We start from the raw sequence: 14,502 nt of genomic DNA, 5'->3' as shown, positions 1-14,502 counted from the left end.
AATTATGGAATGTCAACTGTGGTGGTACACACCTGTAATCTCAGCAATTATGAGACATATGCAGCAGGGTATCAAATGTGAGACCAGGCTGGAATTTATCCCTGAATAGTTTCTATAAAGTTAATTAAAAGAACATCTTATTGAAAGCAAATAGAACCTCAATGGCTCTTATTAGTGATTCTTCATCATTTCTGTCTGCTTAGTCTATCAATGAGGAAGTGCTTGTGTTTGGCAACTATCTCCTCAGCATAGGGGCTTTTTCAGTTAAGACGATGGCAAGGAGATTCATTAGGATTTTGGATTTAATTGATGACATTTTTGAATGGTTGATTCAAAATGAAGATGGCCCTAATCCATTAACATACCTATTCTGTGAGATAATATTTTTCATTATTTTACCACTTTGCACTACATTAGCAGCTACCTGCAATCTAATATGTCTTGGTCCACATATATATTTAGGTATACGCACATTTATATATGTTTTTTTTTTTGTTGGTTGTGGGGCCTGAACTCTGGGCCTGGCCACTGTCCCTCAGCTCTTCAGCTAAAGATTAGCACTCTACCACTTGAGCCACAGTGCCACTTCTGGCTTTTTTTGCTTATGGTGCTGAGGAATAAAACCCAGGGCCTCATGTAAGCAAGGCAAGCACTCTACCACTGAGCCACCTTCCCAGCCCTATATATGTATTCTTATATGTATATACATATCTCTCTATATCCATGCAAAGGATTGGTTCTTGGGAACCCTTACACAAACAAAATCTAAATATACTGAAGTCTATGCATAAAATTGCATAGTACTTGCATATAAGTTAGTGTATTTTCCCACAAATTTTAAATCATTTCTGTATTACTAATATTTAATATAAATGGTATTAAAATAGTTATTATACTATACTGCTTAGGAGATTATGACAAGATAAAACAGGATACATGTATAGATATACATGTATAGATACAGTTTTTTAAAAATGAATATTGATCTGAAGTTGATTAAATCCATGGAACTAGAACCTGTGGAGATGAAGGATCAACTGTACACATATATGCATGATATATTATAAACATGCATGCATTATGATACATGTCTTCTGGGACCATGAATATAGTACCTTTAAGAGTCATTTTAAAAATTTATATTTTCTATGGTATTGGGGATTGAACTCAGGCCTTCATGTGTAATGGCCAGCCTCTCTACCACTTGAGCCATGTCCAAGTCCTTTTGCTTAAGTTTCGTCTTCAGATAGAGTCTAACTTTTACCAGGCTAGCCTTGGACCATAATCCTCCCACCTTCATCTCCCAAGTTGCTGGAATGCTGCCACATGTGGCCCTGCAGAGTCATTACTGGAAAGTGAATGTGTACAAAACGTTAGTCTGTTGGTAGCTAGGTCCTTGCTCCAGCTTCTCATTGTAGACCAATTGAGTAGGTAGTATTATTTATTTTATCAATTTCATAAACATATTTGTAAGCAATTTAAAAACCTTCATAGTCTATATTGTAAACATACATAGCAAATATTTTTAAAAGAAAAAGCTTGAGATTAGTAATATCTGAAAGTTGACTAGAGATGCAGGATCTATGGCTGGGCATCCAAGGCTCACACCTGTAATCCTAACTGCTCAGGAGGCTGAGATTGAGGATCATCATGGTTCAACACCAGTCCAGGCAGAAGAGTCTTATTTTCAATGAACCACCATAAAAGCTGTAGCTGTGGTGGTGGAGTGCTAGCCTTAGCAAACAAACCTCAGAGATAGCTGTGTTCAAGCCCCAGGACATGTCCAGCCTGAAATCAACCTGTGTCAGCAGAGAAGGAAAACATTGTTGCCACTGTGTTCAGCAGACAGAGGTTCTTGAACTAGCCCCAGCCAAGGCAGCATTCTTTGTAGAATCAGATTCTGTGTAGAATCACAGATGCTCTCTGGCTTTCCTGAGCTCAGTTTTCAATGTGCTCCAGGTGAGTTCTAGAGGCAGTTGTGTCAGTTTCCCTGATCATTTCTTTCTTGACTTCTTTTCCCTTTTATTTTGGCCCATGAAGTTACACCTTGTCTTGTGGCATGAAAAGCTTATCACTGAACTATCATGCACTACAGAGATCTTCCATCTGCCCCTCCTTCCCAGGAGGAATCGTTCTCATTCCTCAGAGGTTAGCACACTTTCTGACTCATAGGTGATATTATTTAATAAGAGATTGAAAAATGAGAGGTTGGTATTTTCTTCCCCCAAGTGTATCCACTTGGAGGAATGAGCCTATATCTTATTTGACATTGTATTCTCAGTGCCTAATACATTTTGATACACAGAAAAAAAATCTAATTGTGGATTGAATAAATGGACAACTATGTACCTGACAAGCTCTGATAGCAATTTAAGAACATAGAAAAGTGCTTAAGGTTTAGACTATGTAGCAATTGAATGGCACAGAGACTATGTCTTATTGATAGCTCATGGGTGGGGCCTGAGTATGTTCCTGGAGTGAGGAGAGAGGCAAGTATGGGGAGGACACATCCCAGAGGCCATCTGCCTAACAGAAGCACCAGGGACAGTGGGATTGGAGCATTAGGGAGGCAGTAAATGACCAGCCTTCCAGGATGTTGGAATTAAATTGCAGAGAACAATGCATGCTGGCCAAAGGAGTCTGAGTGTTGTTCTTCAGGCAATAGGGAGGCAGCCTATGCTTTGAGCAGTGTATGTGTCTTATTTTCTTCTTAGACAACCATTTCTAAACTAAACATTTTTGAAGATCCTACCTACAAATGCAGTCATATTCTTTGATAGAAAGTATTAGAACTTTTTTATTGAGAGGGAACAATTCTGCTCCTAATAATATCTGTGTATGTCAATTTTATTGTTATGCCATTGATTTAAATTGATTTGGGAGATTTATTTTTTATTTATTGGAAAAGTCTTGCCATGTAGCCCAGGCTGAGATCCTGGAACTTGAGATTCTGCTTCAGACTCTTAAGTGCTGAGACTATTGTGAAGTTTTCAGTGTAAAAGCAAGATAAATATTTCTCTTTTTAGTTTCTTTTTTATTTGTATGCATGCTTTGATATTGTTATTTTGATATATTGATATTTAATTTAAAATAATTTATGACAGTATTTTTTACCACTTTTTAATCTTATAATTCAAAAAGGTAACGTAACTAAACTACCTATTAAAATAACAGCCTGCACTCTTATTGTAAGTTAATGATATTTTATGATCAAAATGTTGAATTCCTTGATTTTCATCAAATTTAATTGTTAGTTCATCAAAATATGAAAAAATTACTCATGGTACTTTTGCCTTTTTTGGGTTTATTGTTTTCTCTCCTGTAGCCAATAATAGATGTTCATAACATACAACAGTTAGAATAATTCCTAGATATACCAACAATACTAGATTAGTAAAATGGCATGATTCGGTTTTTATGGTATCTGAACGTATGATACCTAAAAAAACACTTTTTTCTTTGGTGCCAGTCCTGGGGCTTGAACTCTGGGCCTGGGCCCTGTCCCTCAGCCTTTTTGTTCAAGGCTAGATCCCTACTACTTTGTTTGTTTGGTTTTTGGGTCCGGTTGTGGGGCCTGAACTCTGGGCCTGGGCACTGTCCCTCAGCTCTTCAGCTCAAGGCTAGCGCTCTACCACTTGAGCCACAGCGCCACTCCAGCTTTTATCTTTTTGCTTACGTGGTGCTGAGGAATCGAACCCAGGGCCTCAGGCATGCAAAGCAAGTGCTCTACCACTGAGCCATCTTCCCAGCCCCGATCCCTACTACTTGAGCCACAACTCTACTTCTAGCTTTTTGGTGGTTAATTGGAGATAAGAGTCTTACTTTCTTTAAGTTGCAATCCTCAGATCTCAGTCTCTTGAATAGCTAGGATTACAGGTGGAATAAAACGTTAGCAAAGTTGAAGACACTACAAAACATAAAGACCAAAGTACAGACATAAAAAAGAAATAGAAACAGGTAGAGCATCACTGAGCTATGGTATGACTTAAAGGATTTAATGTACATGTACCTAGTACCATGGAGTGGCTTAGACTCTGATCTTCAGATCTCAGCAAAAATTGCTGTGATTACAGGCATTAGCCCCTGGCACCTGCCTGCAATAGTTTTTCTGTTTTAAAATATGACCTCAATATTTTTAGTACAGATATATTGATTATATTATGAATCCTCCTGGGTGATTTTTTAAAAATATATTTTATTGTAACAGTATGTACAGAAGTATTAAAGTTACATAAATCAGATGAGTACATTTCTTTTTTTGGGTCCGGTTGTGGGGCCTGAACTCTGGGCCTGGGTGCTGTCCGTCAGCTCTTCAGCTCAAGGCTAGCGCTCTACCACTTGAGCCACAGCGCCACTTCCTTTTTGCTTATGTGGTGCTGAGGAATCGAACCCAGGGCCTCATGCATGCAGGGCAAGTGCTCTACCACTGAGCCATATTCCCAGCCCCTTACATTTCTTTTTGAACAGTGTCACTCTTCCCTCATTTTCTCCCTCATTTTCTCCCAGTTTTTCCCCTTCCAACCCTTCCCTCTTGTCCAGTTGTATAGTTCATTCCAACAGTGTCTAATGAGTATCACTGCTGAATTGGTTTACCTTTTATCCCACCACTTCTGTGCTTCCCCTTCCCCTCCCCAAATCAGATAAACTCATACACAAGAAAAAGGGTACAGAAATCAAAAAGTGACGAAAGGGAATAAACCAAAGAAAAAAGAAAAAAAAAAGAACTGAAAACATACAATAAAAAGCCTTGTTTCAATTTTTTTTTTTTTTTTTGGTTGGTTGTAAGGCTTGAACTCTGGGCCTGGCAGCTCAAGGCTAGCACTCTATCACTTGAGCCACAGCACCACTTCTGGCTTTTTCCGTTTATGTGGTGCTGAGGAATCGAACCCAGGGCCTCACGCATGCAAGGTAAGCACTCTACCACTGAACCACCTTCCCAGCCTCTTGTTTCAATTTCTTGAAGTTCATTTCGATCAACATTTTATTTGATGATATGTACACAGCTATTGAGTCCTTGTGATCCTCTACCATTAGGTTTAATTAGATAGCTGATAAAGAGAACACCACATGCCTGGTGCAGGTGGCTCACACCTGTAATCCTAGCTACTCAGGAGGCTGAGATCTGAGGATTGTGGTTCAAAGCCAACCCGGGCAAGAAAAATCCATGATGCTCTTATCTCCAATTAACCACCAGAAAACCGGAAGTGGCACTGTGGCTCAAATGGTAGAGTGCTCACCCTGAACTGAAGAGTTGCAGGAACAGTGCCCAAGCCCAGAGTTCAAGCCGAGAGAGAGAGAGAGAGAGAGAGAGAGAGAGAGAGAGAGAGAGAGAGAGAGAGAGAGAGAGAGAGAGAGAGAGAGAGAGAGAGAGAGAGAGAGAGAGAGAGAGAGAGAGAGAGAGAGAGAGAGAGAGAGGGAGAGGGAGAGGGAGAGGGAGAGGGAGAGGGAGAGGGAGAGGGAGAGAGAGAGGGAGAGGGAGAGAGAGAGGGAGAGGGAGGGAGAGAGGGAGGGAGGGAGGGAGGGAGGGAGGGAGGGAGAGGGAGAGGGAGAGGGAGAGGGAGAGAGAGAGGGGGAAGAGAGAGAGAGAGAGAGGGGGAAGAGAGAGAGAGAGAGAGAGAGAGGGAGGGAGGGAGGGAGGGAGGGAGGGAGGGAGGGAGAGGGAGAGTATTCAGGCAGGAAGAGAAGTTTATTTTAGCGAAGTTCTGCTCCACCGTGCATGGTGGAGAGGGGAGCTGAGGTCCCAGCTGGGTTTAAGTAGAGAAGGGGAAGGGAGAGGTGTGGTCAGGTGAGGGAAGGTGTTTCCACCCTGGGTCTGATGGGAGGCTTGACCAGGGTGGCCCAGGATGTGACCTTGGAGGCAAGGTGACTGCCTCCAGGTGTGCCAGTTACCTAGGTAACACAGGTACTTGGCAGCAACTTAGCCAAGAGGTGGGGAGGCCAGGGCCTGCATTGGGGTGGGGGTAGGGGGGCAGACATACTGTGAATATCCTCTTTTGATCTCACTGTGTGAATAGAGTGATGTTTAATTAATCATGTCCAAGTGTAATTATTTGTCTTTTACTATTCATTGGCTTTACTTATAGGTTTTCAGGCACATTCTAATAATTACAAAGCAGCCTGTTTCTGTTGGTCTGGCTTACTTCATTTAATATAATTTTTCCACAACTTTCCATTTCCTTATGAATGGGGCAATGCCATTCTTTCTCATGGAAGCATAGAATTCCATTGAGTATATATATCTCACATTTCCTTGATCCATTCTTCTACTGAGGGGCATCAGGGTTGATTCCATAGCTTAGCTAAGGTAAGCAATACAGCAATAAACATGGTTGTGCTGGTGGCCTCACTGTGGCTGGTTTGTGGTCATTTGGATAAATGCCCAGGAGTGGGATTGCTGGGTCATAAGGGAGCTCAATGTTTAGTATTTTGAAGAGTCTCCAAACTGATTTCCAGAGTGGTTGAACAAGTTTACATTCCCACCAACAGTACAGTAGTGTTTACTTCTGGCCACATCCCCACCAGTATCTGTTATTGTTAGTGTTCTTGATAATGGCCATTCTAACTGGGGTGGGTTGAATCTCCGTGTTATTTTGATTTACATTTCTTTTATGGCCAGAGATGTTGAACATGTCTTCCCCATGGGTGAATTTTAACCAAAATATTATTATGTGTCTAACTCACCAATACTGCAGTTAGTGCTTAGGCCCCAGGAGTGAAAAAACTTGGGCTCAAGACATAGATGTCAGTTAAAATATAAGAGGCTGAGTTAAATTAGAATTTTGGAGAAATAATTTCTTAGTGGGAGTAAAGCTATTGCATGAAATGTATTATTTGCTATATCTCCATTGTAAGCAATAACTTCTCAGCCTCAGTTTTCAATTTAAAATCGCAGCAAGAATGGCTGCTTCATTGAGCCATTAGATCTAAATGAAAAATCAAGCTACAAGGTGACAAATCAGCATGGGGGCATGGCTGAGCGGTACAGCACCCCAGGGTTCAATTTTCAGTACAGAAAGAACAAAACAATTTAAAAATGCACTAGAACAAACGTTCCAGTTAATGATGGGTTCGAGTTCAGCGGGACCCCGGTGCTCAGGCCTGTAATCCCAGCTACTCAGGAGGCTGAGATCTGAGTGTCCTGGTTCGAAGACAGCCGGGAATGACAAATCAGAGAATCTCTTTTTAATCAAGAAAGCCAAGCGGGGCTTGACACGCCCCAAGTTCAAGTCCCGGTACGCACACAGGCCTTCGGGGGTAACTTCCGTTGTTCCGGTTCAGGGCGGTCCCCAGAGGGGCGCTGCGCCTGGGGCTCGGGCTGGCTCTCCGCGCGCGCGCACCCGTCCGGGACAGCCTTCCCAGGGTCCCGGCTGCGCGCGCTTCCGCACTGACGTCGCGGTCTCGGGGCAGTCACGCCACGCTCGCCCTCCCCCCCTCCCCCCCCCCCCCCCGCCAGGCTCTGCTTTGGACCCTTCCGGCTTCCGCCTTCCAGGACGGTCACGTGGCCCTCATTCACGTGACCGGCGCCCCTGTCATCCTGCGGCGGCTGCGGCTTCTTCCTACCTGTGCTGCCCTCAACGTCTCCGCGGTTCACGGTGGCCTCCCCGCTCCTTCCTTGACTTGCCGCCGCTGTCCCAGGCTCTGGACCGGGCCGGAGACGCCGGTGTCCCAGCCCCGCTGTGGTCCCGACGGCCCGGACCGCCGCCCCCTCGCCCGCGTCCTTCGGGTGCGTCGTCGGGTCCCCTGGGGTCGGTAGGTCAGACGGTCCGCGGGTAGTTTGGCCTCGGGCACCTGTCCAGGTGAGGTCACCCCGTCGTGTTCTCAGCTCTCCGGAGGCGTGCCGGTCCCTAGCCGCTTGACCCCTTCCGTCCTTGGTCGGCCCCAAGCGGTCAGGTTTTTCTTCCAGGCCGCAGCCAGGTCTGCAAAACGGGAGGGCGGAGGTGGGGTGGGGCGGGGGGGAGGCCGCTGTGATGGGCTCAGGGCCTCGCCTGTTAAAGGCACCAGGCGTGAGGTGCCCTGGGCCTCCCCAGGAAGGCCGCTGCTTGGTTCCATAGTTCTAGCTGGGCCCGGACCCAACCTGTTTATTCCAGGGCTCCAGCAGCTCGCAATGCTTGTTTAGGCAGCAAATCCCAGATACAGAGATTAAGGTCCAAACAGACTAGTCATTGTGAACCCGGAATGGAATTTGGGGTATGATTTTCGTTTCTTTGAGGTTGAGGACCAAAACTTGTATTTAGCAAATGGAAACCTATGTTTTGTGTCATGATAAAATCAGGTCTAAACTTGTTTGCAAGTTTAAGGGTGAGAATTACTTAGAAACTCATTATTATTGTAGGTTTTTCTACATCAGACTAAATTACCATTGTTGGTTCTATCTACATTGTAATAGATTTTTAGTTTCAGAAATTTCTCCCCAAATTGAAACAAATTGCATTTGAAAAGGGAAGAATCATTTTCTGAGAATTTATTTCCCCACCTTGTATCTTATGTATAATGAATAATTTTAGAAACAAATGATGGTTTCTAATGGGTTACTCCAAACGATGCTTAGTGAATGTTGATTAAGTACATGCAATCCATGGCCTTATCTGTATTATACAGGTTTTTTATTTTTTCTTTGTCAGAAGAGGAAAGTTGAACTCAGTCATAAATTTAAAATAATGTTTTTAGCATATGAAGAGCCTTGAATCCAATCCTTAGCACCAAAAGAAAACTTTCCTTTTTGTTGTATCACTGTTCTATTTAGTCATGGTTTCTGATATCAGTTTCATAGCTGATAATTTAAAAAGTCTCTGTAATTATTAATGCTAATAAACTGTCCTGTAAAAGAAAAAGCCTATGGAGAAACATTTTATGGAGAAGTGTATAAGATTTGAGATGTACTAATGTTTTTAGGTAAGATATTTAACATTTTAGTTGAGTTCCTGGGAGAGACTAAACAATAATGATAAATAGTGGGAGTTTTGAAAAAAAAATAATTCCTGTTTTTACTTTGCACCTAAATTGACGATCTGCTGAAAACATTCAAGAACATAAAGTGTTGATGACCAAAATGGATATTCGAGGTGCTGTGGATGCTGCTGTCCCTACCAATATCATTGCAGCCAAGGCTGCAGAAGTTCGTGCCAACAAAGTGAACTGGCAGTCATATCTTCAGTAAGTACTAATTTGTGATCATCATGTGCTTTTGCATCAGACTTTTTCATGGTCACGCTTATCTGAGGGAAAAAGTGAAATACATGCTAATAAATGTGGAAGAAGAATTTCCTCCTTCAGATGATTAGCCATCTTAGGGAGAGATCCAAGTGTGATGAAAATACACTAATGGGGAAGAATTGTTCACAGTGTCTTTTTTAAAAAATCTTCTTGTACAGGAAAGAAAGTCCGTTTGAATGAGTGGGAAGCATGGGAGGAATGGTCATTGCCTATGGAGGGAGGAAGAGGACCTGTATGGCAGACCAGTGGGCCCTGGTGATCACAGTTGGGAGAAATGATTGCTAACACAAAGTGTAGATGTTTTTGAAGTTCTCCCCTTCTCCTATGCAAGGCCTCTTACTTGTTGGCCAGTGAGCTTAACCACCTAACTCATACCCTGAACTCTTTTAAGTTTTGAAGTCTGGATTACTGTGGTTCTTTTTAGTAGCTTGGTGATCTTCAGTTAATCACTTAGTTTCTTTGAGGTTCATTAAAGTGTGAAATGAGGATCTATATTCTACAGGCTTATGTTGAAATAGTATGTTTAAAGTATATATATATTTTTATTATAAAAATACTGTACAGAGTGGTTACAGTTACATGAGTAGGGTAATGAGTACATTTCCTATCGGGCATTGTTACTAGTATGTTTAAAGTATTATCACAGTTGAGTACAAAGCATTAATGTGTTTGTTTCTTCCCCCTTTCTCTTGTGTGTATTGAGATTTACTGTACTGATATTTCAGTATTATGTATTTATTTGTAAAGTAAGCACTTAATCATATTTTATCATGTTAACTTTAGTTTCTATGTGATTCTTTTAACGTATTTGTAACTGGAAATTCAGTTTAGGTTTGTGTATACATTTTGAAAAAACAAATTTAGAGATTTTTTTTTTTTTTGGGTCCGGTCATGGGGCCTGAACTCTGGGCCTGAGCCACCTTCCCAGCCCCAAATTTAGAGATTTTAAAAAAATATTTTGAACAGTTTATTTTGTAGTAGGAAGAATATGATTCTTCTATAATTTTGTCACCTATCATAGTGATTTGGGGGCATTTTTTTTCTAGTCTTTGTGGCTATAAAAAGAATATACAGTAGCATCCTGAAAGGAACTCATATGGTATAAACACTTCATCTTACTTTAGTGTATTAACTGTGATACTAGAAATAGATCCAGGAGCTGATGTACATAGAGAGGACTGGTAAGTCTACCCTTAGAAGTTTTTTGAAGGGAACAGTCCCTGAGTAGGGTTTTCAAGCATGAGTAGCATTTGGCTAAGAATGGTCTTTCAAGTAGAGCAGCCTTTGCCTGAATAAAGACAGGAAGGAGACAGTATGGTATGGTGGGTAGAAGTAATTCATATTTTGCAGGTACCCAGTATAGCGAGCTGTGAGACATAGCTTATTGTGAAGGTTCTGGGTGCCCTTGGGTGAAGTGTGGACTTAATCCTTCCAGTCAGTGCTTTTATTATATGTGTGTATTCTAGTCCTGGGGCTTAAACTCTGTCTGGCCTGGGTGCTGTCTTTGAGCTGTTTTGCTCATACCAAGTACTTTACCACTTGTGCTACAGATTCACTTCCAGCTATTTGGTGATTACTTGGAGATTAGTGTCTTACAGACTTTCCTGCCTGGGCTGGTTTTGAACTGGGATCCTCAGATCTCAGGCTGAGTATCTAGGATTACATGTGTGAGTGAGCAGCACCTAGATAAGTCAGTTATTTTATTTTATTTTTATTTATTTATTTATTTATTTTGGGTCCGGTTGTGGGGCCTGAACTCTGGGCCTGGGCGCTGTCCCTCAGCTCTTCAGCTCAAGGCTAGTGCTCTGCCAGTTGAGCCACAGCGCCACTTCCAGCTTTTTTCTTTTTGCTTATGTGGTGCTGGGAAATTGAACCCAGGGCCTCATGCATGCAAGGCAAGCGCTCTACCACTGAGCCACCTTCCTAGCCCCTACTCAGTTATTTTAAAGGTGATTTTATAGCCACGAAACTAATGATTGATTTGATGTCTAATAAGGAAGCTCAGTATGTAAAATAGATGAAAATGATAGTCGAATGGGGGTGAGTTATGTGTGCCTCAGAGCCTTTTTTTAATAAGGCCAGTCACAATCCTAATTAGGGTTCAAGGTTCAAGTTTAAAAATCACTTCTGGGGTGGGGTATATAGCTCAGTAATACAGCACTTGCCTAGTTCAAATGAGACCCTGGTATCACAGGCTCCCTAGCACCATAACAAAAACAAAAAAACAGCCCTAAAAATAGGTGTTGTAGCTGTTGAAATTCTTAGTTTGGAGTGAGACTATTAGATTTGCTTCTTGGTTTGATTATTTTGTGGATTGTGTTATGGGTGGACTTGGGAGTAACAAGTTTATATATGGAGAAGTAGCTGTAGTAGGTAAGATTGTTAGATTGGACAGAATTGGATAGATTTGAGAAAGTTTTAGTGATTAATGTATGGGTCTGAAAGAAGTCTAGGATGATTTTTAGATTCCTGCTTTTGAGGAACAGGGTTATTGTGGGGCCAGCGACTGAAGGAGAGGAGTTGGAGGAGAGGGAGGGTGGGGTCAGTTACTGGAGGAGGAGGAGGAGGAGGAAGAGGAGGAGGAGGAGGAGGAAGAGGAGGAGGAGGAGGAGGAGGAGGAGGAAGATTTACTGAGGTTTACCTTGTTCCTTGTATAAGTCACCTGTGAAATTAGGATTCTGAGTTCTGTTTTGTAATTTCTTTGGTCAAAAGTGTGTTTAGATTAAAAATGAGTTCCATGTTTATAAAGCCTGAATTTGTTTATAATGTAAATAGAATAATATTGTTGCTCATAAAGCCTAACAGGACTTTCTCAAGCTTTGGTATTTGGAATGCTTTTATTGATAAGGTGGTTTTCAGTTGCTTTCTCTTCTGTTTTTCCTGTGCTTGGAATTTGGAAGAACAGACAGGTACTATGTAAATTGTATTCTCCCTTCTTTCATAGTTTTGTCCTTTATTCTTTTACCCATTTCATATCTTCCTTTCCTTTCCCTTTTGCTTCCTTTCAGCTTTTCTTTTTTGTGCTGGTACTAGGGCTTGAACTCAAAATCTGGACATTGTCCCTGAGCTCTTTTGCTCAAGGCTAGCACTCTACCACTTGATCCACTTCCAGGATTTTGGTGGTTCATTGGAGATAAGAGTCTTATGGACTTTTCTGCGTAGGCTGGCCTGAAACATTGATCCTCAAAGCTCAGGCTGAGTAGATAGGATTATAGGCAAGAGCCACTGGCACCCAACTCCACACATTTCTTTAAAAAACCCTCTCCTCTGTGTCTAAATGAGTAGCGTTGTGGTATTCTTGCTAGGCCTAGGAAATGTTGTGGGAAGAAGGTTATGTTAACACCAGTGAATATAATGGTAAATTGTGTTTGGCTCATACATCACTTAGTGAGTAACCAGTGAAGAGTGGAAATCAGTAGACGAAACCACCTATAATAGCAAACACGGCTCCTATGGATAAAACATATGGAAATGAGCGACTACGTAGTATGTATCATGGAGAACAATATCGAGGGATGAGTTGGATAGTACAATTCCAGTTAATCCTCCAACTGTAAATAGGAAAATAAATCCTAGAGCTCATGGTATGGCTGGGGATCATTTGATATTTCCTCCATGCAGTATAGCTAGTCAGCTGAAGACTTTTATCCCTGTTGGAATAGCAATGATTATAGTGACCGATGTAAAATAAGCTCTGTGAATATGTGATGTGCTCATACGATAAATATTACAAGTTAACTATGTGCCTGCTTTTGACCTTGTTGACCTTGTTGATATGGATCTCTGATGGGTGGAAATGTGCCTTCTTTAAAATACCTTACAGATTGGTGAGAGCTAGACATGACATGTAGTTAGTCAGAGAATCTTGCATCATGGAAACATGTAGAAACATGTGGAAACATATAGAAGAGTTTCCAGTGTGAGAGTGGCAATGTGTTATTTTTCCTTCATGAGTTAATATGTTGTGGAAATAAAGGATTTAAATGTGTTTATATTTGATTAAGCTTTTTACCTAATTTGAGAGTACAGAAATGAGTGGGTATGTTTCTAGCCACACTGGAATCCAATTTTTTTTATATATATATATATATATATATATATATGAATATATATTTTTTCCAGTACTAAGGTTTGATCTCAAGCAGTAGTCACTTTACTGCTGAGACACATCTTCTGTCCTCCTCCCCACTACTACTGGTTGTTTTTGAAATAGGATCATGTTTCCTGCTCAGGTGTGTATCTGGACACCTGTCTGTCTGCCTGTTTTAGGTAGGTAGGATGACAGCCATCACACCTAGGTTCTTTCATTGAGATGGAATATTTCATATATATATATATATATATATATATATATTTTTTTTTTTTTTTTGGTCTAAGCTTGCCTTGTACTATGATCCTACCAATTTCAGCCTTGCAGGTAGCTAGGATCATAGTGAGCACCGTGTGTGTGTATGTGTGTGTGTGTGTGTGTGTGTGTGTGTGTGTGTGTGCCTGTGTGTGCCTGTGTGTGTGTGTGTCTGTGTGTGTCTGTGTGTGTCTGTGTGTGTGTGAGATGATACTGGAGATCACTATAGAAAAATAACTGTCTCTTTTGGGTAAAGAGTAAAGCAGAGGGAATTTTATTACCATGCCATTGAAATGAAACTGTTGGGGGAAATTTCTTGTTATCTATTGATTTCTCAGGGACAAATAAAAACTCAGTTTCAGTTTGGCGATGTGAGACCCTGTTTTGATTTTGTATACTTTTGTGATTATCTGTCTGCCTTCCTACCTACCTACTTACTACCTGTGCCTTACTGAGGCTTAAACCCAGGGTACTGTGTGTGTGCCTCTACTACTGAACTAAATTCTTTTTTTTTTTAATTTAATTTTATTTTATTTGTGAACATACTGTACAGAGGAGTTACAATTACATGGGCAGGATAATGCGCACATTTCTTACCAAGCATTGCAGCCTCCTCCTTTGTTTACCCTTCACATCCCTTCCCAGCCTCCCCCTCCCCCCCAATCCCAATCCTTCTCCTTTCCCCCTCCCTTCCCCCCCTCCCTCCCGCACCGACATTATAAAGCTCGTTTGGACATGACAACTTGTACTTCTCATTGTTGCAACAGGTCCACCTGTATCCTTAAACAACTGGTTTTTCCCCATCTCCTACACAAGTTATACTGACATCAAATATAGTGAAAGCAGGGGTTATACTGTGGGGGAGGGACATACAAAGCAACAAAGAGATAATCTTATAAATGCATTAGAAACACATGCATGAAAGAAAAAAACATTAAAATACA

At 41.5% G+C, this 14,502-nt stretch overlaps 1 protein-coding gene across 5 annotated transcripts in view; it reads left to right on the top strand.

Moving 5' to 3' along the window:
• The first annotated feature begins 7,533 nt into the window (after positions 1–7,533).
• Positions 7,534–14,502, top strand: part of Atp6v1h (ATPase H+ transporting V1 subunit H) — a 96,853-nt gene continuing 89,884 nt past the window's right edge. The window contains exons 1-2 of one of the 5 annotated variants that reach the window (XM_069990714.1): positions 7,534–7,723; positions 9,027–9,153. In XM_069990714.1, the coding sequence (XP_069846815.1) occupies positions 9,041–9,153 (113 nt within the window). In that variant the 5' untranslated portion in view covers positions 7,534–7,723; positions 9,027–9,040. Of the gene's footprint in view, positions 7,797–7,823; positions 7,915–9,026; positions 9,154–14,502 lie in introns of those variants that run through there. The other 4 variants (XM_069990715.1, XM_069990713.1, XM_069990718.1 and 1 more) reach the window with 4 other exon arrangements.

Source organism: Dipodomys merriami, unplaced genomic scaffold (genome assembly GCF_024711535.1).
Source record: "Dipodomys merriami isolate MVZ:Mamm:240054 unplaced genomic scaffold, mDipMer1.0.p SCAF_4, whole genome shotgun sequence".
Classification (NCBI taxonomy): Eukaryota; Metazoa; Chordata; class Mammalia; order Rodentia; family Heteromyidae; genus Dipodomys; species Dipodomys merriami.
The sequence above is the reverse complement of the archived record's forward strand: the minus strand, read 5'-3'. Positions and strand labels throughout refer to the sequence as shown.